The sequence below is a fragment of the Diceros bicornis genome, chromosome 5 (genome assembly GCF_020826845.1).
Source record: "Diceros bicornis minor isolate mBicDic1 chromosome 5, mDicBic1.mat.cur, whole genome shotgun sequence".
Lineage (NCBI taxonomy): Eukaryota > Metazoa > Chordata > Mammalia > Perissodactyla > Rhinocerotidae > Diceros > Diceros bicornis.
In genome coordinates this window covers 27,718,638-27,746,148 of record NC_080744.1, presented here as the reverse complement: position 1 = coordinate 27,746,148, position 27,511 = coordinate 27,718,638, and the positions used below count along the sequence as shown (strand labels likewise).

General features: G+C 37.2%; 2 protein-coding genes and 1 pseudogene across 2 annotated transcripts; 1 reads left to right on the top strand and 2 right to left on the bottom strand.

Annotated features, from left to right (window-relative positions):
- Positions 1–414: 414 nt before the first annotated feature.
- Positions 415–1,141, bottom strand: LOC131405518 (Y-box-binding protein 1-like; annotated as a pseudogene).
- Positions 1,142–14,309: 13,168 nt separating this feature from the next.
- On the top strand, positions 14,310–15,251 carry LOC131405811 (olfactory receptor 4E2). Its single transcript, XM_058541002.1, has one exon. It carries the CDS (start codon positions 14,310–14,312, stop codon positions 15,249–15,251), a length of 942 nt encoding a protein of 313 aa, XP_058396985.1.
- A 10,973-nt stretch (positions 15,252–26,224) lies between these two features.
- Positions 26,225–27,172, bottom strand: LOC131405810 (olfactory receptor 4E1). The gene has a single exon (XM_058541001.1). It carries the CDS (start codon positions 27,170–27,172, stop codon positions 26,225–26,227), a length of 948 nt encoding a protein of 315 aa, XP_058396984.1.
- Positions 27,173–27,511: the final 339 nt, after the last annotated feature.

Below are 27,511 nucleotides of genomic sequence, written 5' to 3'. Positions count from 1 at the left end.
AGACCAAACATATATTTCTTATAAATCACAATATCACAGTTAACTTTTTAAAAAGAATCAAGTTATAAACTTTTATTACACGTTAAAAATGAAGTTCTTAAAAATATCAACTTGAACAGATGTGAAACAATTTAAAAACCTTTAAAGTTGTATTGAGAAAAACTAGGCTTAAAAAGAGCCACTTTTGTCATTACCCAAAAAAGATGTCTTGAGGTAAAAATATTAAAAACCCCAAGCTGTATAGATAATCCAGATAGTTCTAGTTATCTGGTCAATGGAGCAAAAACCAAGCATTTAAGGTCTTCAGCTCCAATCTTTTGTTCATGTCTTATTGCTGGAATTTCATGTTCATTTCTTCTTGTTGGATGACTAGACTGGATGACAGTAAAGGTGGTAAGCTGACCTTTACTTAGGTCAGCCTTGCTCAGCCACAAGAACAGATGAATTTTCAGCTGGTGGATCAGCTGCTTTTGTCTCTTTGCCATGTTGTGATTTAGAGTTTTCTGGACATCTGTAGAGGTCATTGAAGTTGAGTGGTACCCATGTTGAGGTGGCTGTTGACCTTGGGTTTCATCTCCTTGATTTTCCTCTTCCTATTCATTGCTCCTCTCTCTATGCTTTCCTTGGTGAGGAGGGCCCCTGAGAAATTGTGGTCTACAACCCTGATACATATTCTGTCCCACTGGTCTACCTTGCTCTCGTGCACCCTGGATGTCAGCAACCTCTATCACTTCTTCCTGCACCAGAGGGTTGGAATACTGCAATCGAAGCACATAGGGTCTCTGCAAGTAGTAAGGTGAGAATTGTGGCCTGAGGTAGGGCCAGCACTGTTGGGCCTGGCCTTCGGAAACTTGCTCCCATCCCTTGTTATTTTCCCTACTCTCACTGTTTTGATAATTCTGGAAATTGTATGGAGGACCTCTACAATGTAGGTAGCATCTATAATGGTTATGGTCTACTGCATACTTATTGCTTTGCACAGGAACTCCACCAGGACCTGTAACATTTGCTGCCTCAATACCCTTTTCTCCTCAACAATATCAAATTCCATAGTCTCTCCATCTCCTACACTGCAAAAGTGGATACATGTTGTATCATGTATCAGTATCTCACGCCTTTTTATTACCGAATAATATTCCATTTTATGGATATACTTTATTTTGTTTATCCATTTGTCAGCTGATAGACATTTTTTGTTTATTTTTGGGTATTATGAATAATGCTGCAATGTTCCCATTTTTTGGCTATTAGGAACAATGCTGCAATGAATATTTGTGTACAAGTTTTTGTGTAACCGTGTTTTCAATTCTCTTGGGTATAGGAGTGGGTTTGCTGGGTTATGATAACTGTGTTTGAGGAACTGCCAAATTGTTTTCCAAATTGCTTGCACTATTTGACATTCCTACCAGTGATCTATGAGGGTTCCAACTTCTCCACATCCTTTCTGACATTAGTCATTTTCTGTCTTTTTGATTAGTCATCCTAGTGGATGTGAAGTGGTATCTCATTGTGGTTTTGATTTGCATTTCCCTGAAAGCTAATTATGTTGAAAAATTTTTCGTGGGTTTTTTGGCAATTTGTATATCTTCTTTGGGGAAACATCTATTCAAATTCTTTGCCCATTTTTAAGTTGGGTTATTCGTCTTTTTATTGTTGGGTTGTAAGAGTTCTTTATATATATGCTGGATACAAGTTTGACCATTTACATTTAATATAATTATTGATGAGGTTTGGTTTAAATCTACCATTTTGCTATTCATTTTCTATCCTCATTTTTTTCTATGTTATTTTTCTATTTTTTGTGTGGATTAATTGAGTTTTTAAAAAATATTTTATTTCATCTCCATTATTACCTTATTAGCTATACCACTTTATTTTAGCTGTTTCTCTAGCATGTATGGTATACATCTTTAATGCAGTATACCATCAAATAATATTATACCACTGCCTGTATAATATAAGAATCTTTCAAGCTTCCGTTTTCCTCTTCTCAGCCTTTTTGTTATTATTTTTCATAAATTTTACTCCTGCATGTTATAAATTCCACAGTGCATTATTATTATTTTTGCTTTAGGTAGTCAAAACTCTTTTAAGAAGATTTAAAAACTGGTAACTGTTTACAAAACATCTTAATATTTTTGCCTTATTTAAGAAGCTTACCTCACCTAGACAGTCTGTAAAGTGCTGATTATATATTTTTTGCTTTGAACTTTTACTCAGCAGTAGAAAAGACAAATGAGGAGGTGTTGAGTCAGATATTGCTGAAACTAAGTTAGTTCCAGGCTGCCTATTGGGCATTTTGGGAGCCCATGGATTGGTACCAATTTACTTAGTGTTCATGGGTGAGGTTTCACTTGTCAGTGGACTTTGAATCCCTGGTGTGTATTGCAGTGGTTAGTACAGTGGCTAAACAGATTGATGTCTTGCTAATTGTCAAAGGTTTGGAACTCTTCCATATTTGGAGGCTGCTAGTTTTATTGTCCACTTATTAAATTGCTAAATGAATGAGACTAATAGCAGGAAATTCATTGAAATGGAAAACTTTTAATAATACCTCTGAGTATTCATTGATGGAAAGTTGAATTATAGTCATGAAATGATTACTTCAAAATCCTATGTCAGACAGATAAAAATCCCAAGCCTGAAATCCATCCTGTGCAAAATTTTGTGCTCTATGATCCTATGTCCTAGTCTTCTGTAACAGGATATAAGAAGAGAACTGAATCAGTAGAGGAGGTACAAGTGTAGATGGTAAGTGTTTGATGTCAGTGGAAAATCTATTTTAAACAATCAAGATAAATAGTTCTTTTCTATAAACAAGTTTTACTGATTATACATTGAAGAATATTGCCTTGGCCTTTAAAAGGGAGCCAGAGTTTAATAGAGCTACTGAATTGATAGATTTGATTTGATGACACCGAGTTTTTCTATCCTCTTTCTGCCTCACCTATATAAAGTGATAATGATTATTGTTACTTATTTAAGGTGCATGTTGAGGGAAGGAGAGAGGAGATAAGAAGATCTTCAAGGGAAGTTTATCTCCTGAGAGTGATAAATGAACAGTGGTTCCTATATACCTAAACTTTCCTAAACCTAAACCACTTTCCCATCTTTAAGACCATTGCAGGAAAGGTAATTGTATTAGTCAGGGTTCTCTAGAGAAACATAATTGATGGGATCTCTCTCCTTATCTGTCTGTGTGTCTGTCTGTCCGTCCATCCATCCATCCATCCATCCATCCATCCATCCATCCATCCATCTACCTATCTACCTACCTACTTGCCTATCTATATTTCTATAGATATATGGAGATAAATAAATCTCCTATACATGGAGGGAGACAGAGAGAGAGAGAGAGAGAGAGACAGAGAGACAGAGAAAGAGTGATTTATTTTAAGGAATTGCCTTATAAGATTGTGAGGGCTGGCAAATCTGACGTCTGCAGGGCAGGCCAGCAGGCTGGAAATTCTGGCAGGAACCTTGCAGTCTTGAGTCTGAAGACAGTCTGGAGGTAGAAGTCCTTCTTCTGGGGATCTCAGTCTTTTCTTTTAAGGCCTTCCACTGAATGTATAAGGCCTACCCACATTATGGCGGATAATCTGCTTTACTTAAAGTCTACCAATTAAAATGTCAATTACGTCTAAAAAATACCTTCACAACGACATCTAGGTCGGTATTTGACCACACAACTGGGTACCATGGCCTAGCCAAGTTGACATATAAAATTAACTATCACAATAATTAAAGTGATAAAATTATTACCTATTTTCCAGGTAATAAAAATAAAGTCAAGTGACTTGCCCAAGTGTACCCAGAGATATGATGGATGAGTTGGTTAAAGGAGTTAAAAGAAGCAGAATCCATATTTTTAGGTAGATAACTCACAAAATAGGTCTTCACTCAATAATATTTATTAATACAGCTGAACAAGAACCTAAGACTAACTGGCTTTAATTTGATACAACTCCTTAAAAACTTTTATACTTTCTTTTTTTTCCCCAGCTTTATTGAAGTGTAACTGACAAATAAAAATGGCACATATTTAAGGTGTACAACATGATGTTTTGATATATGTATACATTGTGAAATGATTACCACAATGAAAATACTTTTATATTCTCTGTATACAAAATTTTAAGCTTAAAGTTATTATCAGGTCATACCTCCTTAAGTATGCTATTTATTTATATTAACTAGAAATAAGTACTTTCCTTCTATAATAAATGTTTGTTGAATGAATGAATGGCCTTTGAGAAACAGGCATAGGTAACTGTTCAAATATAGTTCTAGCGGTGCCTTTGGTAGCTACTGATTAAAACGGAAATGGCAAGTAGGTTTAGTTCAACCTTACTTGGCCAGAAGAAGGCAAAAGTATTAAAAAGGACAAATGCAACCTCTGCAGAGAATGAAAAGGATTAAAAAATTCCAGGGATCAACATTAAAAGGGTGAAACTGTTTAAACAGAAGACCAGTTACTAATATCCAATGAGAGAGTTTTTTAAAATTTTGCTTTCTCTCTGTTTCATTTCTAGAAGAAATTATGAAAGAAGTGGATGAAAGAACATTATAACATTATAACAGTTAGCTGAATCACCCCTGCATAACTGGAGAAAATTGGTAAGTTTTACCACCTCTTTATTACATGCTTGCCATGCTTTTAGTGGGTATGCACATGTGTACATGGTACTGAGCAAGACCCCATCTCCATCACTTGTCTGATATCGTTCATAAGTATGTGTTTAGAGGTTTAATAGAAGGACTTTTAACCTATGAGAATTATTTTAACCTCTCTTCTGAGGACTCAGTATGCTTTTTCAATGTGTTGCTTTCTACAAAGGCATCTACACAAACACCATCCCCCCTCCAAATACACACCCCATCCAGGATTCCTCAACATGCTTAGGATTATGACTTGTCACCTTTTAGATTTTGCTGCAGCACCAGTTTCTTTTTCTTAGTTATTGAAAAAGTCATAGGATTATGGAAGCTTGAGGTTGGGAGGGATCAAGACCATCACTTCCCTCTGCCTCTTTATATTTGAATCCCTAGCACAGCGCCTGGCTAGGTACTCACAAATGTTTATAGAATAAATGTTGACAATGATACAACCTTCCAAAGAAAGAATGAGTCTCTCTACTGGCAGATGGTCATTCAGTCTTTGCTTGCTTGTTTAAGCAGGGAAGTCCTTATTACCACCAGAGAAAGCCTGACCTTTCAGGTCAGCCTACAGATTAGATCTGGGCTGTTTTGGAGAAGATGTGGAAGACTATAGCTGAGGCATGATAGCTTCGCTCCCCTGGGCTTCCCTATCCACTATCACTCTCTGGGACATAGCTCACCATGATTACATCCCTGTACTGTATGGGGGAGTGCTGTTGAGTGCTTTCTTTGTATGCAGAGAAGAGGACACCATTTGGTTCTTACCTTAAACAATCCTCACCTTTAAAGCCTCAGAGCAGCTTTCTTTCTCAGAGGTTTCTTTTCCCGTTTTGGTTGGCAACCAGGTAGATAATCTCATGATATACTATGAAGAATAAAATCTTTAAAAAAAGAAACAATACAATATGCTGTGAAGAATAAAATCTTTAAAAAAGAAACTAAATACAATATACTAAAAGAGTTTTAGGAGTTAATCTAGCTCAGCTCTCTGGAGGCAACTGCTGGGTAGGGAGGAGGACAGGATAACTGAGACAGAGTTCCCATTCTGCCCTGCAAAAGCAGGGCAAGCCATGAGATATCACTGACCCTTAGCTGTATTCCATTTTATTAGAGAAATAAAGCTGTCAAAGTTTAGTGTGTTCCTGTGAGCTTCTACATTGTCTCTTCTTTTGGGTTTAAGCCCCTGGCATTCAATAGATACAGTCAGGCAGTTCTCTCCGATTAGATCCCTCTAGGCAAGATCTTGGCAGCCCAGAATTTTACAAATTCATTTGAAGCTAAAATGATTGTGGTCTACTAGGATGGAAACTCAGGTTCCTTTGGGCAAAAGGAGCCTTCTCTAAGCGTGTCTTTGCCAAGGCTTGAGCCTACAGTGCTGAAATAGAGATCAGGTGGAAACAAAGGGGGAAGAGGCACAGAAAGATAAGGTTTGGGGTAACTCTGAGGAAACAGCAAAGATGACTAGGCTGAAACTGGGGAGTCAGGAGGTAAAGGAGACTGCCACTCACCATGTTTCATCCCTGACAAGTCCCTATACTCTTCTGAAGAGTGATTTCAAAAAGGGGAAAGTTGCTATTGTCTGTATTGTGGAGCTGCTGTGGGAGTTGCAGAGCTCCTGGAAGAAAGGTAAAAGGGTAGGCAAAGGACAGAAAGGGGCAGATTTTCATTGACCTCCGGTCCTTTGTGAAGAATACCAATATACACAATGCAGTAGTCTCCCCTTATCCGCGCTTCTGCTTTCGGAGGTTTGTTACCCGTGGTCAACCACAGTCCAAAAGTATTAAATGGAAAATTCCAGAAATAAATAATTTGTAAGTTTTAAATTGTGCACCATCTTGAGTAGTATGATGAAATCTCATGCAGTCCTGCTTCGTCCCACCTGGGACATGAATCATCTCTTTGTCCGGCGTATCCACGCTGTGTACGCTACCCACTCACCTTAGTCACTTAGTAGCCAACTCGGTTATCAGATTGACTGTCGCAGTATCGCGGTGCTTGTGTTCAAGTCACCCTTATTTTACTTAAAAATGGCTCCAATGCACAAGAGTAGTGATGTTGGCAATTCGGATATGCCAGAGAGAAGCTGTAAAGCGCTTCGTTTAAGTAAAAAGGTGGAAGTTCTCCACTTAATAAAGAAAGACAAAGAAACCATATGCTGAGGTTGCTAAGATCTATGGTAACTTTCATTATAGTCTATTGTTATAATTGTTCTATTTTACTATTGGTTACTGTTGTTAATCTCTTACTGTGCCTAATTTGTAAATTAAACTTTATCATAGGTACATATGTATAGGGAAAATCAGTATATATATAGGGTCCCATACTATCCATGGTCTCAGGCATCCACTGGGGGTCTTGGAACATATTCCCTGTGGATAAGGGGGGACTGCTGTACTGATGTCCAGTGGAGTTTCTTGTCATTTTTGTTCGATTGTCCCTTTATAGATGAGATTTCTACTGATTTCCTAAAATATCTGGGCAATTATTTTGATGCACTGATGAACTTCTTCCAAAATTTTGGGACTTTTTAAATCCCTTACTTGCCATGTTACTTTTGAAATATTTTTTCAATTAATTCAACGAGTATTTAGTGAGTTCCTCCTTTGTGCCAGGTACTTTGCTATAGATAGAAAAATGGATAGAAAAATCAATGAGATATTTCCTTTCCTTCAAGGGGTACATAGTTGCACCTTTTTGCTCCTTAAAGACCACGTTTTGTTTTTTGGTCAATCTCTTTTAAGCAGCATGGCACAGCGGTGGAGAGTGTAGGCTTTGGAAAGTTCCAATCCCATTTCAACCAATTGCTAACTGAATGACCATGACTGAATGCCTTAACCTTGCAAACATTTTGGAAAGCAGTTTAGCAACATTGTATTTTAAGTCATAACATTTGAGCTAGTAAAATCATGTCTAATAATCCATTCCTAAAGGAATAATTTAAAATATTGGAGATGTTATAATCATTCAAAAACATTTATTGAGCTAATACTATGTTCTACATATTTTCCTAGATACTTTGGATACTTCGTTGAACAAAACATACAAAGATGCCTGCCCTCATGGGGTTTACATTCTAGCAGCAGGAAACAGACAATAACAAGCAACAGACTAATTAAATAAGTAAATTATATAATATGTTAGAAAGTGATCAGTGCTTTCAAAAAATAAAATAGTAAATCAGAGTAAAGGGGATCAGGAGTGCTGGGGATTCTAGGTGAGTTGTGGTTTTCTACAGGTTCATCAGCATAAGCCTCATTGAGAAGGTGATATTTGAGCAAAGACATTAAGGGGGTGAGAGAATTGACTACAGGATCTGGGGGAAAAGGTTCCAAGCAGAAGAAGCAGCCAGTGCAAAGGCTTTAAAGTGAGAATGCATTCTGATCATTTGAGGGATAGCAAGGAGGGCAATGTGATTGGAGCTGAGTGAATGAAGGGAAGAGTGGTAGGAGATAAGGTTAGAGAGGTAATAGAGAGCTGTATCATTTAGAGTCTTGTAGGCCACTGTAAAGACTTCACTTTTACAATGTGTGCGATGGGGAACTATTGGAAGTCTTTGATTGATGGGATGACATGATCTGACCTATATTTTAATAGTATTTCTCATTGCTATGTGGAGAATAGATTGTACTATTATTTTTTTTTATTTTTGTGAGGAAGATTGGCCCTGAACTAACATCTGTGCCAATCTTCCTCTATTTTGTATGTGGGATGCCACCAAAGCATGGCTTGATGAGTGGTGTGTAGGTCCATGCCTGGGATCCAAACCTGTGAAACCCAGGCGGAACATGTGAACTTAACCACTATGCCACCAGGCCAGCCCCTGTACTATTATTTTTAGTAGTCCAAAACTAGAAACATCATGAATGGCCACAAAAGGTGAAATGTTTACATATATTTTGATACATATATGTGATGAAATGTCATTCAGTCATATGTCTATAATACTGAGAGAAAAATAGAATGTAAAATTATACATTTGTAATAAAATTGGAACAAATTAAAGACAGCAGCAATATGATAATAGCAATTAAGTTAGGTTATGAGATTACAGGTATTCTTCCCACTCCATTTTCCATTATGTAGTTATGTTGCTTTCCTAATAAGAATATATGTAAAAATATGATGTCGAGATGAGTGTGTTATCAAAGGTATAGGTTGAGCTAAGAGAAGTAAAGACCAAAATTCTAGGTTCAGTGATTCAGGGTCGGAAGATATTGGAGACCTAGAAAGGCAAGTGAATGAGATGGAGGCTTGGAGAGTTGAGAAAGGAAGGCATCACGGTGGACTTGAAGATCAGCATTTGTATGCTACTAATACATATGTACTTGGAGATTTTCAGTTCTTCAAGTCTCAAGCTCTCTGTGAAGTGGTGGTGATGATGGTGGCTGGCAGGAGTGTGAACCAGCATCTGGCAGGCATTGCGGCACTTGGTAGTTTTTTTTGTTCTTTTCACTCTTTGTTCTTTCTGGCATTAAGTCTTCCTGGTTTCTTTGTGGGTTTCCACAACTTCTCTGTCTAATATTTTATCAAACCTTCACAATCCTAGGAAAGACTCCATGACAAATCATTGTTGGATTAACAAAGAAGAACAACAACCATGACTTCCTGGGTGTGAGGGTGTTTTGATGAAGGGCCTGGGCAGAATGGATGTCTTAAAAATTATTTCTACCACTGAGTTACTTGTTAAAGAGCTACAAGTACTTCCAAAAGAAGAACTTGTTATTATGTAAGAGGAAGTGGGCATTCTTCTTTTCTAATTTTCTTCAGTGTTCATAGTAGAATGTGAGCATTGTACTCCCATGTTATCTCTATGATTATTTTCTCAATACTCCACTTATTTAGAAACTAGTCTTTTGATCTATTGGTAGGTTAAAAGATTAAAGCTCTGAATTACAAATAAAAGTTTAATTCGAAGCTTAAATTTTGATACCTTGGATTGTGAGTTTAAAATTGAAGCTATTTTTTTCCAAAGAAATTTCTTTTTTAAAAGCCCCACTACTAAGTCATTAAAAAGGGCATTTTAGAACTAATTTTTTTTCACCTCAGTGATTTGAATTTAGTATTTTCTATTTAACATCCTTAGTTTGCAAGCTCTGAGTCTTTTTTTCTACACTTGAAAGTCTCCATCTGCCAAATTATTAATGGATCAGTCTATCTGTGAGTTCACTGGATGACTCAAGGAATGAGCGAAATTCAATGTGTTTACAGCAAGATACCTCTGTTCAGTCATCACCAGTAACATACTTGTGTGTACTTTTCTTGGTTTGTACAGGTTTATTGGGCCATTCCAATATTCCTCACTTCTCCAAATTTTTGATTATGCTTCCTAAACCCTCTAGATATTTTTTTCTTACTTTCAAGGGATAGGAAAGAAAGAAGCAAATATATAGGACAAAATAGATCAGCACGATGGTGGGCAAGGATTGGGCAAGGCTGAAGAGAAGTAGAGAAGGATGTAATGGGAAGGTGGAAGGAGGTGCTCTGCGTCTTTTCAGAAGAAGAGAATGAAATCTTAAAAAATTAGGAGAGTGCTAAATCTCCTACTTCCAACAGGCACTGTATGCTTATTATCAGTTTCAATCAGGTATGTTTTTGTTTTTAAGGACTCTGTAGGGCAGAAACTGCCTCACATTTCTTTAGTGGCTTCTGTAAGTTTTGGAGTGTGGAAGTCTTATTCACCGCTGAACATATTGTGGGCTGGGAGTTGGAGTCTCATTTACTGCTGAGCACAAGTGTTGGGGAGTGTAGCAGTAAACAAGGGTGTAGTCTTTGTCCTCAAGGAGTTTATATCTGGAAAGGCAGACAATCAACATGGATGAAATAACTCAGATAATCTCAGGTGTTTATAAGTGTTACAAAGAAAATGAATTGTGTAACTGGGGAGTGTTCTTTTAGATATAATGGTCAGAAAGCCCTCCATGAGGAGGTGGTATTTGAGATGAGACCTTAAAAATGAGAAAGAGGGAGCCGTGGGAAGGTCTGGGGGAAGAATGTTCCTTGGGCACAGATCCCGCTGGGCACTCACTGAATGTTGTTTGATTGATTAGTGACTCCTCACTTTCGTTCATCTGCTTTTTCATGGTCTTGGTTTTAGGCTGCCTAAACACATGACCTACATTTTCTCTCTTGGGGACTTTTTGGGACATTTTTTTCACAGGGATCCCTTAGTTATCAATGAAAAGAACAGACTTTTTGTACATTTCAAGTGCCAGGCAATATGTTAATCATTTTGTAACAGGTCCGTAAAGTAGGTTTAGTATTTCCATTTGTGCAGATGAGGAAACTGAAACTTAGAGAGGTTAAGTAATTTTTCCAAGTCACTCAATCTCAGAGTCAAAATTTCAACCCACCTCTTTTTAAAACCAGAACAAAACCTCTTTTCGCTAACACCATATAGATTTCTCTGGTGCTGGAGATACAGCAGCTACCATCTGCTGCCCTGGAAACAGCCTAAGGGCGTTAAAATAATTATCCTGGCTTTGTGAATTCCAGCCCATCCCAAGATTCAGTGTTTCCCATTAGATTTTTCTACAAAGTAAAACGTGCTTATGAGCTTCAATTTAATGCTGGTCTTCTGTGTCAGGGAACACTTTACAAAGCCAGAGATTCTTCCCATTCTGTGGCTTCTTTCTTAATCTTTTTAACAGGAGACCTAGACATCTGCTACATCTAATCATGTAAAAGAGATTCCTCTAGTTCCTATTTTATGGCTCAGAAAACTGAGGCTTAGGTGAAGGCCAAAGGTCACAGTTATTTGAATTCACTTATGAAGAGCCTATGCCCTCTCCTTCCTAGTTGAAAGCAAAACAGCTCTTAGTTCTCTGCTACTGATGCATTGCTAACCAAGAGTTTATAGGAAAGATCTTCCCCATTTTAGGAATATTTCTTTATAAGAAATACAACCATATTATAAACTCTTAGACACGGAGAGGGAAAAAATGTACTCATAATCCCATGAAGTCAGCATTTTCATTTCCTTTCTGTTTTTTTCCTCTATGCGTGTTTTTAATAGTACTTTGTTTTTCAAACACAAGTAACCCATGCTTATTACACAAATTGAAACAGAGTACAATGTAAAAATTAATAAAATCCTACTATTCCTTTCAATTCTATGCTTCCACAGGTAACCAGTGTTAAAATAAGTGTGTATTCTTCAACCTGTCTTCTATCCTTTTAGGGATAAATACATATAAACCCAATTCATGAGTATGTATACGTATGTTTGAATATGCATATGTTCAAACATACATATATATGCATATATATATACACATACAAATCTCTTTTGATTACTTCCTTCTTTTGTTCCCTTGTTTGTTCGTTCCTTCTTTCTTTCTTCTCTCCCTTCCTCTCTCCTTCCTATCCTTCCTTCCTTCTTGGTTCACAATATATTTGTAATATGCTCTTTTCGCTTAAAAATATACTATTAACATTCCTTCAAGTTAACAGTTTGCAATCTTGGCTGTACATTGGAATCACCAAGGAGCTGTAAAAGTACTGATGGGTCCAACCCCCAGAGATTCCGAATTAATTGTCTGGGGTGAGGCCTGGGCAGCAAAATTTATAAAAACCCTCTACATGGTTCTAATGTGCAGCCACATTCAGAACCACTGCTTTAAGTCAATATACATAGATCCAACTCACTCTTATTAACGCTTCATAATATTCCATATTGTGGCTGTACTAAAATTTGTTTACCTATTCCTCTATTGATAAACATTCAATTTATGTTCAGTACCTTGTTTGGTAAAAATGCTTCAATAAACATGTATTCTAAGTTATTGGTTCCTTTGTTTCTGTGAAATACAGTTCTAGAAGTGGCATTCCTGGGTTTGGGGTATGGGCATTTAAAATTTCGATAGGTACTGCCAGATTATTTTCCAAAAAGGTCTTAATACCTACATTAAGTAGCAGTCTACAAAGAGCACCCAGTTCCTTACACCTTTGCCAATCTGAGGAGAGACAAAAAGTGTTTTTTTTTCCACCTGCTACTAAAGTTGAGCATCTTTTTTTCATGCTTATTTGTCATTTGCATTCTTTTTCTGTGACTTGCCTATTCATTTTTTTGCCCATTTTTGATTGTGTCATTTGTCTTTTCTTGTCAAATTTTAAGAGATCTTCAAATAATAGGAATATTATCCTTTTTTAGTCATATGTGTTACAATATTTTCTTCTAGTCTACTATTTGTATTTTGATAATTTATATGGCACTACATATATTTTAAATTGTTAAAATATACTTTAAATTTAAATTTAAAATTTTAAATGTATAAATAAATTTTATCTCATTTTTTAATTCGTCATAATATTTCAATATTTTTTCACGTTGGTAATCCTTTGTTACTATCCTTCCTAATTGCTACATACAGTTCAATTCAAGTTCCACTATATTCATTTAAGCTTCAAAAAAAAAAATCCCATGACTGTTATTTTAAATAATGCTGTAATTAATATTTTCTTATGTTTGGCTTGTTCCATAGTTTGGATGTATGGGAGATTCCTACAAGTGAAATAACTAGATCAAGAATATAAATATTTTTTATAATTTGTGGTAATTATTTCCTAAACTCTGTTATAGTTTTTGGCCAGCCAATCAGTATAGAAAATTAGGGGTAATATGACTTTAGTATTTATACAGTAATATCTCCTAGGGGACAAATAGTATTACATATTTAAAAAAATTAAGATTCTTAAGTCATTTATTACCTCTGTTGCGAAGGAAGTGTTGGATTCTTTTTCAGGTTACCTGAGAAGTTAGGTTCATTTCAAATAAAAATATTTTTTGCATGCTTACTCTGTGCAAGAAACAACTCTAAGTGCTGCAAGGGATAAATCATATGTGGTATTGCTTTTTAAGAAAATTTCAGTGTAATGGGGAGCAAAAACAAATATCTTATTTTACTTTCTTTTACAGTTAAATACGATAAAGTATGAAAGGGAAAAGATAGGATTTGATTGCATCAGGAAAGTGTTCTTAAAGGTGCTGCCCTTTGAGGTAATCTTGGAGGATGCATAATATTTTAATAGTCAGCAATGAGGTGAAGAGAGTACACTTGATTAGAAGGTACGTTTTCTGAACAGAGGGGATAGAATAAATAAAGACAAAGATTTTGGAAAGTAAGTAGGTAGAGGTAGCATGGCTGGAGAGAAGAATACACAGGGAAAAAAGGGGATGCCATCTTGGAAAAATAAATGTACAGCAGACTTTTGCAGGCTTTGAAGGTATATTTAATTTGATTGAGTGAAATACTGAACGATTTTAGCTGGGAGTTGTATTTTGGAATATTAATTTGATGTTATCAGCAAATTAGACTGAAATAAAAAGAGCCAGTTAACTAGTGGCTAAGGGTTTTGGGCGACTTATTTACTCTTGCAAAGCCTCACTTATCTCACCTGCAAGACAGGAACTAATGGCTATGCCATGGTGTGGTTGTGGTTAAATAGAATGGTGTATATAAAGTGTCTGGCATGACTCCCGATACATAGTAGGCTTATTGTAACAATTATTATTAAATTGGTCTTATATTCTATATACCCTAGTAATAAATAAGCAATTCAGACAGGAATGCAGAGTCACTTCAATTAGCTCCATTCTAAAGCTAAAGTAGCTTTCATTTTTCCTCTCCAAGGTCTTTTGGAAAGCTCATTGGATGGACGCTCTAAACCAAACAAGAGTAACTGAATTTGTCTTTTTGGGACTTACTGATAACTGGGTGCTGGAGATACTATTTTTCATGGCATTCTCAGTCATGTACTTGCTAACCCTTTTGGGGAACCTTCTCATCATGGTTACTATAGTCTTTACTCCACGTCTCCATACCCCCATGTATTTCTTCCTGAGCAATCTGTCCTTTATTGACATCTGCCACTCATCTGTCACTGTGCCCAAGATGCTGGAGGGTTTCCTTTTAGAGAGAAAGACCATTTCCTTTGACAGTTGCATTGCACAGCTCTTCTCCCTACATCTGTTTGCCTGTGCTGAGATCTTTCTGCTGACCATTATGGCCTATGATCGTTATGTAGCCATCTGCACCCCGTTACACTACCCTAATGTGATGAACATGGGGGTCTGTGTACAGCTTGTTTTTGCTCTCTGGTTAGGGGGTACTGTTCACTCACTGGTGCAGACTTTCCTGACCATTCGTCTACCTTACTGTGGCCCCAACATTATTGATAGCTACTTCTGTGATGTGCCCCCTGTCATCAAACTGGCCTGCACAGATACATACCTCACAGGAATGCTGATCGTGTCCAATAGTGGAACCATCTCCCACACCTGCTTCCTGGCTTTGGTCACCTCCTACACGGTCATCCTGGTTTCTCTTAGAAAACAGTCAGCTGAAGGGCGCCGGAAAGCCCTGTCTACCTGCTCAGCCCACTTCATGGTGGTTGCCCTTTTCTTTGGACCTTGTATTTTCATCTACACTCGGCCAGACACCAGCTTCTCCATTGACAAGGTGGTCTCTGTCTTCTACACGGTGGTCACGCCTTTGCTGAATCCCCTCATTTACACTCTGAGGAATGAGGAGGTCAAAAGTGCCATGAAGGAGCTCCGACAGAGACAAGCGTTTTTCATGAAATCGTGTACATGATGGGCTTAGGATTGCAGATATAATTATGGTCGTATCTTTAATGAGAGAGCAAAAGGAAAGCATCAAAATCATTAGATGAAATGGTATGCAACAAGGAAGACTTTTGCATTAAAGAGAGGGTCTTATTAACTATTACTTAAATAAAGGGAAAGATCATAGTGGACATGTAAGTGGAAAAAGAATATGGGAAAGTTTAAAGAAGGCTTCTGGTTTCCCCAGTAAATACACAATTTGGGGCACAAACTCATTTTCAGGAATGGTATAGTTGTGAGAGAATCTACTTTCTTGATTTGTACTGTTCTGTGGGTGATGGCCTCTAGGAAGCTATACATCACATCTGTGTTTTATACATTACAGTGGTTTCAGTCTTGCTCCAAATATATTTTCAAGGTGTTTATTTAAACCTTTAATTTATTTATATTGAATTAAATTTTCTTACTTTTGAAAGTGATTCTCTTATTATTTCTAGATCGATTTTGTACTTTTCCTAGACTTGTATTTTGACAAAATTTTTGGAGATATGTAAGGAACATTTTAAAATAAACTTTATTGAGGTAAAATTTAGTTACATAAAAGACACCCATTTTAATCGTAAAGTTTGACAAGTTTTGACAAAGGCATGTATACACCAATGTAACTACCTCTCGAATCAAGATTTAGAACATTTCTATCACCCCAAAAAGTGTCTTCAACTCCTTCCCAGCTAATCCCTTTATCCCCACCCAAGCATCCAAGGATCTGATTTTTGTCACTATAAATTAGATTTGTCTTGTCTAGGGTGTCATAAAAATTGAATCATACAGTATAATACTCTTCTGTGCCTGACTTCTTTTGCTTCACATGCTGTTTCTGAGATTAATCCATGTCTTTGTGAGTGTCAGCAGTTCTTTTTTATTGTTGAGTAACATTTTGTTATATGGGTATCCCAAAGGCTGTTTATGCATTCGTGTATTGATGGATATTTGGGTGTTTTGTTTTTGACAATTATGACTAAAGTAGCTATACACATTTATTTACAGGTTATTTTGGACATGTGTTTTCATTTCTCTTGGGTAAATACTTAGGAGTAGAGTTATTGGATCACGTGGTTAGTGGATGTTTAACTTTGTAAGAAACTGCAAGACTGTTTCAAAGTGGTTGTATGATTTAAACTCTCACCAGAAGTATGAGAGTTTAACATCCAACAATTGGTATTGTCAGTCTTTAATTTTAGGCATTCTAGCAAGTGTGTGATTTTATTCTTCATTTCCCTAATGACTGATGATGTTGAGCATTTTTTCATTATTGTTCTTTCATATATCTTGCTTTGTGATGTGTCTGTTCAAATATTTTGCTCATTTGTTATTTTTTTTGTCTTCTTGTCACTGTGTTGTAAGAGTTCTTTGTATATGCTGGATACAAGGCTTTTGTGGATATATGTTCTGTCAATATTTTTCTCACCCTCTGGTTTTCAGTTTTATTTTCTGAATGATATATTTTGAAGAGCAGAAGTTTAAATTTTTATTAAGTCCAACTTATCAATTTTTTACTTTTAGACTTGATGATTTTTGTGTCCTAAGAAATATTTGCCTACCCCAAAATATCAAAGATCGTCTCCTGTTTTCTTCTAGATATTTTATAGCTTCAGCTTTAAATTTTAGGTCTGTGATCCATTTTGAGTTTACTTTTGATATATGGTGTGAGATAAAGGTTGAGATTTTTTTCCCCATCTATCTAGTTGATCCAGCACCATTTGAAGATTGTTTTTTCCCCATTGAGTTTCCTTGGCACCTTTGTTGAAAGTCAGTTGACCCTTTAAGCGTAAATGTATTTTTGGATTTGTTATTCTGTTTCATTGACTTATATGAATTCTGGATTTACTGATACTTGAGTATAATAAAAAAATTGTTCTTTACACCACTGAGTTAAGGTTAGTTTAGTACACAGCAATAGTAACCTGAACAGAGACATCTGGGCCTGAAATTTTCTTTCTAGGAAAGTTTTAAATTATAAATTAAATTTCTTCAGTAAATACAAGATTATTTACGTTTTCTGTTTCTTCTTGTGTCAGTTATGGAAATTTATGTTGATCAAGGAATTTGTCTGTAATACTAACTTTTTTGTTGTATAAATGGTGGTGCCATTAATTGAAATGGGAAAGGCTGAGAATTAAAAGAGCTGTTTTGTTCATGCTACATTTGAGACTCCTACTAGATATCCAAGTGGAGATGACATATGAGTCTGGAATTTGGGACAGAGGTCATGTCTGGAGATATAAACTTATGGGATGGGTGGTATATAATGGAGACTATTTAAAGTCATGGGACTGGATGAGATCATTAGGGAAATAGTACCTATAAAGAAGAAGACCAAGAAATGAAGCCTGAGCAAAACTTTTTTTTATTGGTGTCTTAATATTTTATAACAGTGTGAAATTTCAGTTGTACATTTTTGTTTTTCAATCACCATATACATGTCTCCCTTCACCCCTTGTGTCCACCCTCCACCCCCTTTGCCCCTGGCAACCACAATACAGTTCTCTCTGACCGTGTGTTGGTTCATATTCCACATATGAGTGAAATCATGTGGTGTCTGTCTTTCTCTTTCTGGCTTATTTCACTTAACATAATGCCCTCCAGGTCCATCTGTGTTGTTGCAAAGGAGACAATTTTGCCTTTTTTTGTGGCTGAGTAGTATTCCATTGTATACATATACCACATTTTCTTGATCTAATCATCAGTCGAGGGACACTTGGGTTGCTTCCATTTCCTGGCTATAGTGAATAATGCTGTAATAAACATAGGGGTGCATAAGCCTCTTTGGATTGTTGATTTCAGGTTCGTTGGATAGATTCCCTGTAGTGGGATAGCTGGATCATAGAGTATTTCTATTTTTAATTTTTTGAGGAATCTCCATACCCTTTTCCATAGAGGCTGCACCAGTTTGCATTCCCACCAGCTGTGTATGAGGGTTCCTGTTTCTCCACATCCTCTCCAACATTCGTTGTTTTTTGTCTTGGTGGTTATAGCCATTCTAACGGGCGTGAGGTGATATCTTAGTGTTGTTTTGATTTGCATTTCCCTGATGATTAGCGATGTTGAACATCTTTTCATATGCTTATTGGCCATTTGTATATCTTCTTTGGAGAAATGTCTGTTCATTTCTGAGGAAAAATTTGAGGTTTCTTTTTTGTTTTTTTTTGGTGAGGAAGATTAGCCCTGAGCTAACACCTGTTGCCAATCCTTCTCTTTTTACTGAGGAAGATTGGCCCTGGGCTAACATCCATGCCCATCTTCCTCTACTTTATATGTGGGAAGCCTGCCACTGCATGGCTTGATAAGCAGTGCATAGGTCTGCACCTGGGATCCTAACCTGTGAACCCTGGGCCACCGAAGTGGAGCACACGAACTTAACCACTATGCTACTGGGGCAGCCTGAGGCTTGTTTTTAATCTTTATTAGGATGGGTGGGTGTAGAGTCTCTTTCACTCTAGGGTGACTTTAGTGTCATTCCTAAAATGTGGCCTTTTGGGGTCTCTAGTGAGTTCTTTACATGTTCAATGACATCTGTTCACTCTAGCTGGTAGGAATGCAAGTTGTCCTGGCCCTGTGCCAACTCCGGTAGTTTTTTGGTTTATAGCTCCCTGGTATTTGTTCTCAAGTCCTATGTGTGCACAGCTTACTATTTAGCCAAGACTCAAGGAAACCCCTTTGCAGTTTTCTGGATCATTTTCTCACCATAGCTCATTTCTTTCTGTACTCCGCCCAGCAAATTTTAACCATCTCAGCTTCCCAGATCACTGTCTCCTTAACTCAGCAAGATTTCCATTCTCTTCTTGAGTTGTAAATCTCTGAACCAAGGTTGGAATATACTTCCAGGCAGAAAGTCAGGACTTATCTTATTTCTTTCCCCTTGGTAATCACAGTCCTGAGTTGCTTGTTGTCCAGTGTCTGAAAATCATTGTTTTGTATATTTTATCCAGTTTTCTATTTTTTATGGTGGCAGGATTAGTCCAGTACTACTTACCATATCATGGCTAAACTTTTAAACAATTAAAAATGTTTAATAATCTATGGGTTAACTAGTTAAATCTTTAAGAACATTTTAAAGGTAAAAGAATGAAAGTAAATTTGGGATTTATATGTGGTAGGCAACTTCTTAGATGGTTCCTGATGATCTCACCTCCTGGTATTCATGCCCTCGTGTAATCCCCTTTGCTTGAGGTTGAGTAGCACCTGTGACTTGCTTCTGACCAATAGAATATGGTAAAGATGATGGGATGTCACTTCTATGATTAAGTTACATATCATGGTGACATTTGTCTTGTTAGCTGACCCTCTATCTGTTTGCTTTGATGAAACAAGTTGCCATGTTGAGAAGGCCCATGTGTCAAGGACTAAGGATAGTCTCTGGTCAATGGCCAGATAAGAACTGAAGCCCTCAGTTCAGTAGCCCTTGAGGAACTACAATTCTGCCAAAAACCACTTGAGCTTGAAAGAAAATCTTCACCAGTTGAGTCTTCTATGAGACTTGAGCTTGGCCAACAACTTGATTGCAACCTTGTGAGACACTCAAAGCAGAAGACCCATCTAAACCATGCCCAGATTCCTGACCCACAGAACCTGTGAGATAATAAGTGTGTGTTGTTTATGTTGATGTTTGTGGTAGTTTGTTATGTCATCGATAATTAACGTATTATATATTATATTAGCTGTCTATATTGATCTGATTATCTCAATTATAGCCAAATATTCATTTTTGGGGGGATGATATAGGCATCTTTTACTCTTTCATAACTCCTCAGATTCTGTTTTTTCACACATAGAATTATCAGTGACTGTATAACTTAAATTCACTTTAGCTTTTACTTCCTGCTGGTGGGAATATGGACCCCCATTCATTTACTGTTATTCTTGATTTAGGCTACATTGACAGAAGAGAATGTTATTTAAAGATTCTATCACTGGAAATCCATAGGTCTACAAGCCCAGATAGTTCCTGGTCAGAATTTTGCGAAGATTGTATCACTTTCATTTCCTGTTAGAATTTTAATTGGAGATCAAGTAAAAGGCAAACAAAACAATAAGATACTATAGGAGATGGGATTCAAGTCCACGGGTGATGGACATGTGGATTAACCCATTAATTTATCCATTTAAAATGATAAATTGAACTCCTTTTTCTTTGTGAGGAAGATTAGCCCTGAGCTAACATCTGTTGCCAATCCTCCTCTTTTTGCTGAGGAAGATTGTCCCTGGGCTAACATCTGTGCCCATCTTCCTCTACTTTATATGGAACACTGCCACAGCATGGCTTTAATAAGCGGTGCATAGGTCTGCACCTGGTATGTGAACCTGTGAACCCTGGGCCGCCGAAGCGGAGTGTGCGAACTTAGTTGCTACACTGCAGGGCTGGCCCCTGAACTCCTTTTATAAGAAAGACTTTTCTAGTCTAAAGAAATGAAAATATGAGCTAGTCCCAGATCTTAAAGTTATATACATTCAAATAACTATAATATAGACAGAAAGTAAGTAAAGTGAGAAAGGTACAGATGTATTTCCGAAAGAGTCTACTGGTGGCATAAATTACTTCCAGATGGGCAAAGCAGAGAAGGATTCAGGAAGATGGCTTTAAGAGTGAACTAAATTAAAAAAAAAGAGTGAATTAAAAGAAGCGTAAAAATTGGGCATGAAACACAAGAAAGACCAAAGGACTCAGAGAGCAAAGACGTGGAGACATAAAAGAAAAAGGGTATGGATTAATCATGCCTGGAGAATAGGACGAATAGAGATATGATAAGAGATACATGCCTGGGAGGGAGAATGAAAATTGTGGAGTGCTTTTAATGACTGGATTAGAAAATTAGACATTTAATAGGTAATGGGGTGCATTCTCTCACACATGGTACCTATAGCATTGGGGAAAACCTTCTTTTTGAAATAGATATGTCTCCATTAATGTTATAAGATATGACTCATAACTTTGTGCCTTAGATAGTGATAGGGACCCCAGCATGTTAGAGAAGAAAGAACTGTGGGTACTTGAAATATCCTAAGAGTATAAATCACCAATGACCCAGCTAACCCCAGGCTCTGGCCATTTTTTTCCTTTCTAGCCCCTGAGTCTGGCTAACTAGATTCCCGTGGCACTCTTACTACCGGTATCTTCTAACATTGCTTCTTTTCATCCCACATTGCACAATGGTCCAGAACAGTGTTGCTCAAACATAGCGTGCATGCAAATCACCTGGGGAGTTTTTAAAAATGCATATTTTGACTGAGTCGGTCTGGGTCGGGTCTGAGATTCTGCATTTATTACAAGCTTCCAGATGATACTGATGCTGCTGGTCCAGAAACCACAGCTTGAGTACAAATCTCTAGAAAATAACTATCTAGCCTCTTCTTATCCTCCCAAACCTGAAACTTGCACATAATGCTCTTGAGATTTCTAGATGTTTTTTTACTATTAGTATGATGAATGAAACAAATGGGAGTAAAAATACACTCTATCTTCCTTCTCTATTTTACAAAAGTGTGACTTGTGGCAATTTACAATGTCAAAATGTAAGAAATAGTAGTGTTAGATAAAAGAGAAATTGGAACTTATAAGAATTGGAACAATCATGTACCAGGAGATAGTGATGGGCGAGTTATTACAATTAAAAACTAAATTTAGTTTGAGCTTCTTGGAATTCAAGACAAAGAAAAGAAGAAAGAGCTACAGATGGTGCGGTAGGTAGAGTAATGGTCCCCCAAAGATATCTACATCCTGATCTCTGGAACCTGTCAATACGTTAGGTTGCATGGCAAAGGGGAATTAAGGTTTCAGGTGAAAGCAAGTTTGCAAATCAGCTGACCTCGAGACAGCAGCCTGGAGTATCCAGGTGGACCCAATGTAATCACAAGGGTCCTTAAAGGTGAAAGAGGGAAGCAGAAGAAGGGAATCAGAGAGAGATATATATGACTATGGAAGAGAGCAGAGAGATTCAACATTGCCAGCTTTGAAGACGGGGGAAGGGAGCCACTAGCCCAGGAATCTTGGTGGCCTCTAGAAGCTGGAAAAAGAACGAAAGTGGATTCTCGCCTACAGCATTCAGAAAACAATGCAGCCAAACTCGCAGCTATAAGATGAATAATTTCTGGGGATCTAGTGTACAGCATGGCAACTATAGTTAATAATACTATATTTTATACTTGAAAGTTGCTAAGAGAGTAGATCTTAAGTGTCTTCATCACACATACACATAAAAGGTTAACTATATGAGGTGAAGGATGTTTTAATTAGTTTGATTATGGTAATCACTTCATAATATATACATATATCAAGTCATCACATTGTCCACTTTAAATATATACAATTTTTGTCAATTATACTTTAATAAGCTGGGGAAAAAAGAACAAGGAAAGAATGCAACTCTGTTAACACCTTGATTTTAGCCCAGTGAGATTCATGTTGAACTTCTAACCTGCAGAGCCGTTAAAGATTAAATTCATGTTGTTTTAAGCTTCTAAGTTTGTGGTAAGTTGTTACAGCAGCAACAGAAAATTAGTATAGATTTGTTTATGTGGAATTTTTTTTTGCCCAATAAAGGAAGCATATGTGCCTCTATGAAAAATACTACAAAGCTCTGCTGAGAAAACTTGAAGAGATGGAGATGTCTACATGTTCCTGCACAGGAATTAAAAAATTGTTAATATAATGGAACTTCTTAAATTGATTTATAAATTTAATGTTCTTATCATAAAAATACCACAGGATTTTGGGTAAATTTTCCAATAATATGCTAAAGTTTATTTGAAGAAATAAACAGGTGAAAAGAGTTAAGAAGGTGCTTGGATTTACATAATTTCAGAGTTGTTGATTTCCTGAATTAGCTAGTATCACTCTTTGGGTTGAAATATATCAGTTTATTGTGGAATGGGCAAGTCCACAACGAGAAGACTCCATGACAAATTCCTTAGGTAAAGAGGATGATGATATACTGTGACCAAAGGGAATAGGATTAGAGGACCCTATAAATGGTCAGAGAGCTGCCATATGAAATAGTTATAATATCAATTTTAATGGAGCTAATGGAATGAAACAGCGTATACTTAATAGTAAAAATATATCTAATCTTTCTTTGCTTATTTTGAAAGGAATTTAGAATTGATTGGGGCTACCAAGTTCTATTAACTTGTGGAAATAATGCTTACGGGTACTCTAGAGAATTGAGTGCCAGACGATATGGACATCCACATACACAATACAGAGTTAGTGACTCGCTGACTCTGGCTAAAAGGTAAGAAATAATGGAAATGACAGAAAGTACTCAAAAGGACAAAGAATCAGAAGCAGTTTATTAGATGAGCTGGGAGAAGCTCATGAAAATATCTAAACATAATTATTTGCAAATTGAGAAAGAATGTAGCATATTATCAATCTCCTACAATTTTTGTGTAAAACCCAAGCCAAAATCAGAGTTTTATATACTTATGATGAAGTGAGGCCCAGATATCACTACTATACACACTTGAAAAACTTAGAAAAATGGTCTAATTATGCCTGTACTTTCTGGACTTTTATATGCACAGATTTTAATACCTATTAGTACCTTTTATGCAGAAATAAATTCCTAATGCCTTTTTTGTTTATTTGTACTATGGTAGTATTAGTTACTCTATTGCATAGAAGATGGTTGTAGCCTGAGGAATTCAAGTGTTGAATACAAAGTTGCTGAACAAATTTCTATACGGATAAATAATGATCCCTTTCTCCCCTTTAAAGTAAGTCAACCACAGAACCAAGAGTCAAAATATTTTCATTTTATTCTTTACTTTTCTATTTATTCAGTGAGTAACTAAACACATTTTATTTTATCCCTGAGTCTGAAAAGTTTTTTCTGTGAAATAGAGAACAAATGTTTTATTTTACATTGGGTAAATTGGGTAGTATTAGAAATTTTGCTTGCAAGCATGAAACAAACAAACATGACTTTGTTGTTCCATTGTAGTTTTACCAGCTACCACCTTAAGGACTGTATGAAACATCGTCTTCTCTGTCACATTGCATGTGTTCCTCTGTGTGGCTGATTCCTGCTCAAGATGGTTCTATTTGGGCTCTTTGATAGGATAGATCTCCTTATTGTGGGTCATTGCCTATAATAAAAGCATTTATTTTATACAAATTATATAATTCTTAAATTCAGTTCAGTTATTCCACCAACCAATGCCAATGACTGTAGTTTTATACTATGCAGAGTGTTATCTTTGAGAAAGAGACTACTCTATTAACTATTAGATTTATCTGTTGGAAATTGACTTTTGCTACCCAGAAACCCTACAGGATACTTTCATAACCATGCCTCTGTATAACTGAAATGGCATGTATGGCTTGAATTTTCTTCCCAACACATTTCCTGGCAAAAATACCATAAAAAATGTGAGATGGGTCTTGCGGCCCACAGGTTTATTGATCACAATCTCCCTGATTGCCTGGGAACCCAGCTGCATTTAAGCATGCCCTTCTCACTGGTGGAGTCAGAGTGAACTGTTGGGTTCCAATATGCCATGATTTTGTATATAGATATGTGAGACACTGTTGCCTGGAATATCCTCTTCATATCCCCTGTTTTCCCAGTCCATTCAGCACACACCACTCTTAGAGCACTTATCACAACGTTACAATGTGTGCCACCACGACTAGGTTCAAGATGGTGGATTACAGACCACGTTTTATTCAATTGGTATTTTCTCCCAACAATTAGTACAATATTGAATGACTATAAGTGTTTAGTAATGAATGCTTAGTTGAGTGAATTCTCTACATAATAAGTAGAATAATTTCATTAAAACACAAGTCATATCGTGCCAGTTCTGTGCTTAAACCATTCTAGTGGCTTCGCATTGTACTGACAAAGATTCTAAACTCCTTGAGAGGACAGGAAAGTATTCTTTTTAGCTCTCCACTATCATCTCTCACCATTCTCTGCCTCACAGTCTAAGCTGTAACCATATTGGTCTTTCACTTCTCAGAAAAAGACAAGGTCTCTTCCAACTTAGATCTTTACACCTGCCATTTCCTCTGCCTAGAATGTTCATCACCTCTCTTTTCCCATGATTGGCTCCTTTTCATCTTTCTGATCTTAGCTTAAATGTCATTGACCACCCAGTCTAAAGACAGTCTCTTTTACAACTCCCTAATAGTATCCCACTGTGTTCTTTCACAGCATTTGTCATGATCTGTAATTAAAATTTATTTTCTTATATTTTTGTTTTCTATTTTTACTAGACCCTAAACAACTTGAAGAGGAGACTATATGAATGTTTTATTTATGCCTGTAAACCCAGTACTTAGCACATAATAGATGCTCAGTAAATATTTGTCAAATCAATGAATAAGACATCTCCATTTCATTGCTCTCATGGCAGATTTTTCCTGGACACTTGAGGATATCGATAACTTCAGGGGTTTGACATCTTCTTTCTAAGTCACCGAAGTCATATGCAAATTCACTTTGTCCATTTTACCATTGTCTGCTAAGCTATTTAGGCAAGCATCTGAGTGAATGATGTAGGCAAATGCTGCCCAGAAATCTGAAGGTTTGTTTAGAACTTGGTTATCACCCTAAGACAAAAGCAGGGAGAGGCAGGTGGTGTAATGAAAATAGCATGAGTTTGTGTTGATACACTTGGCTTAACACTCTGCCTTCATCATTTCCCAGCTAGGGGACCTTGGGCATGCTATTTGCTCTCTTTGAGCTTTAGTTTCGTCTGTGTAAATAAGCATAATACCTACCTCACAGGTTGTTGTGAGGATCAAGTAAATGCAAAATGCCTAGAACAAATTACAGCATATGGAAGATATTAAAAATCATAGCTATTGCTACAATTGTCAGATATTGGGCCAGAAGATAATTTTATGTCATATATTCTGATAAATATGTTATGTAACTTATTCTTTGCAAGGCATTTCTTTGATTTGGAGCACCAAGCATCTTAAGGGCTTAGACATTTTCATTGTTTTTCTTTCCTCTCCATCCTCCCCATTAACTTGTTCAAAGCATTCTTCACGTCTTCATTCCTAAGGGTATAGATGATGGGGTTCAGCAGGGGGGTGACAGTGGTGAAAAATACAGACACTACCTTGTCCTCCGGGATGCTGGTGGATGGACGGGAATAGATGAAGATGCAGTGTCCCAGGAAGAGTGTGACTACGGTGAGGTGGGCTGCACAGGTGGATAGGGCCTTCCTTCTGCCTTCGGAGATCTGCTGCCTCAGACTCACCAGGATGACTGTGTAGGACACCACGAGGACCACAAAACAGACCACGGAGATCAGCCCACTGTTGGAGACAATGAGGATCTCAATGACGTGGGTATCAGTGCAGGCCAGTTTGATTACCTGAGGTACATCACAGAAGAAGTTGTCAATCTCATCATGACCACAGTAGGGGAGCTTGATGGTGAGGGAGGTCAAGGCTATGGAGTGGATGGTCCCCCCTGTCCAGAGGGCCACAGCCAGCAGCACACATACTTTCCAGTTCATCACTGTAATATACTGCAGGGGTTTGCAAATGGCCACATACCGATCATAGGCCATGACAGTGAGGAGAAAGATCTCTGTGCAGGCAAAGAGGTGCAGGAAGAACATCTGAGTTACGCAGACATCAAAGGAGATGAGCTTCTCCTCTGACCAGGTGTCTATCAGCATCTTGGGGACAGTGACAGTGGAGTGGCAGACGTCGATAAAGGACAGGTTGCTGAGGAAGAAATACATAGGGGTATGGAGCCGGTGGTCATAGATAATAGTTATGACAATGAGGATGTTCCCAATCAGTGTCAGGACATAGAAAATGAGGAACATGGCAAATGCAGCCAGCTGCACCTTCTGATTTACAGATAAACCTCTAAGCCGAAAATATGTCGCTAAAGTAGTTTGATTGAGTAGGCCAGCCTCTTCCATTCTTTCTGTTTGACACTCCTGTCAAGAATTAGAAAAAAAAATAACAGTATCTGTATCAATCATTTGCTCACTTAATTTCTTCTGTGACTTTTGTCTCCATCTAGAATTTATGGTCAAATATCTTATTTTAAAATCCCCATTCAGCCTCTTAAATCACGCTGAACATATAGAAGGTGCTAAACACACGCTGTTGGAATAGTAGAATAGAGAGTCTTGATTCACTGAGAGATAAAAAACAACCTTGGATAGGGAGGACCAAACAAGGTATTTCTCCCTTATTGTAGTAAGATAGCATTGCTCAGGTTTAGGTTATAGATTTTTACAAGACAGGAAGTTGAG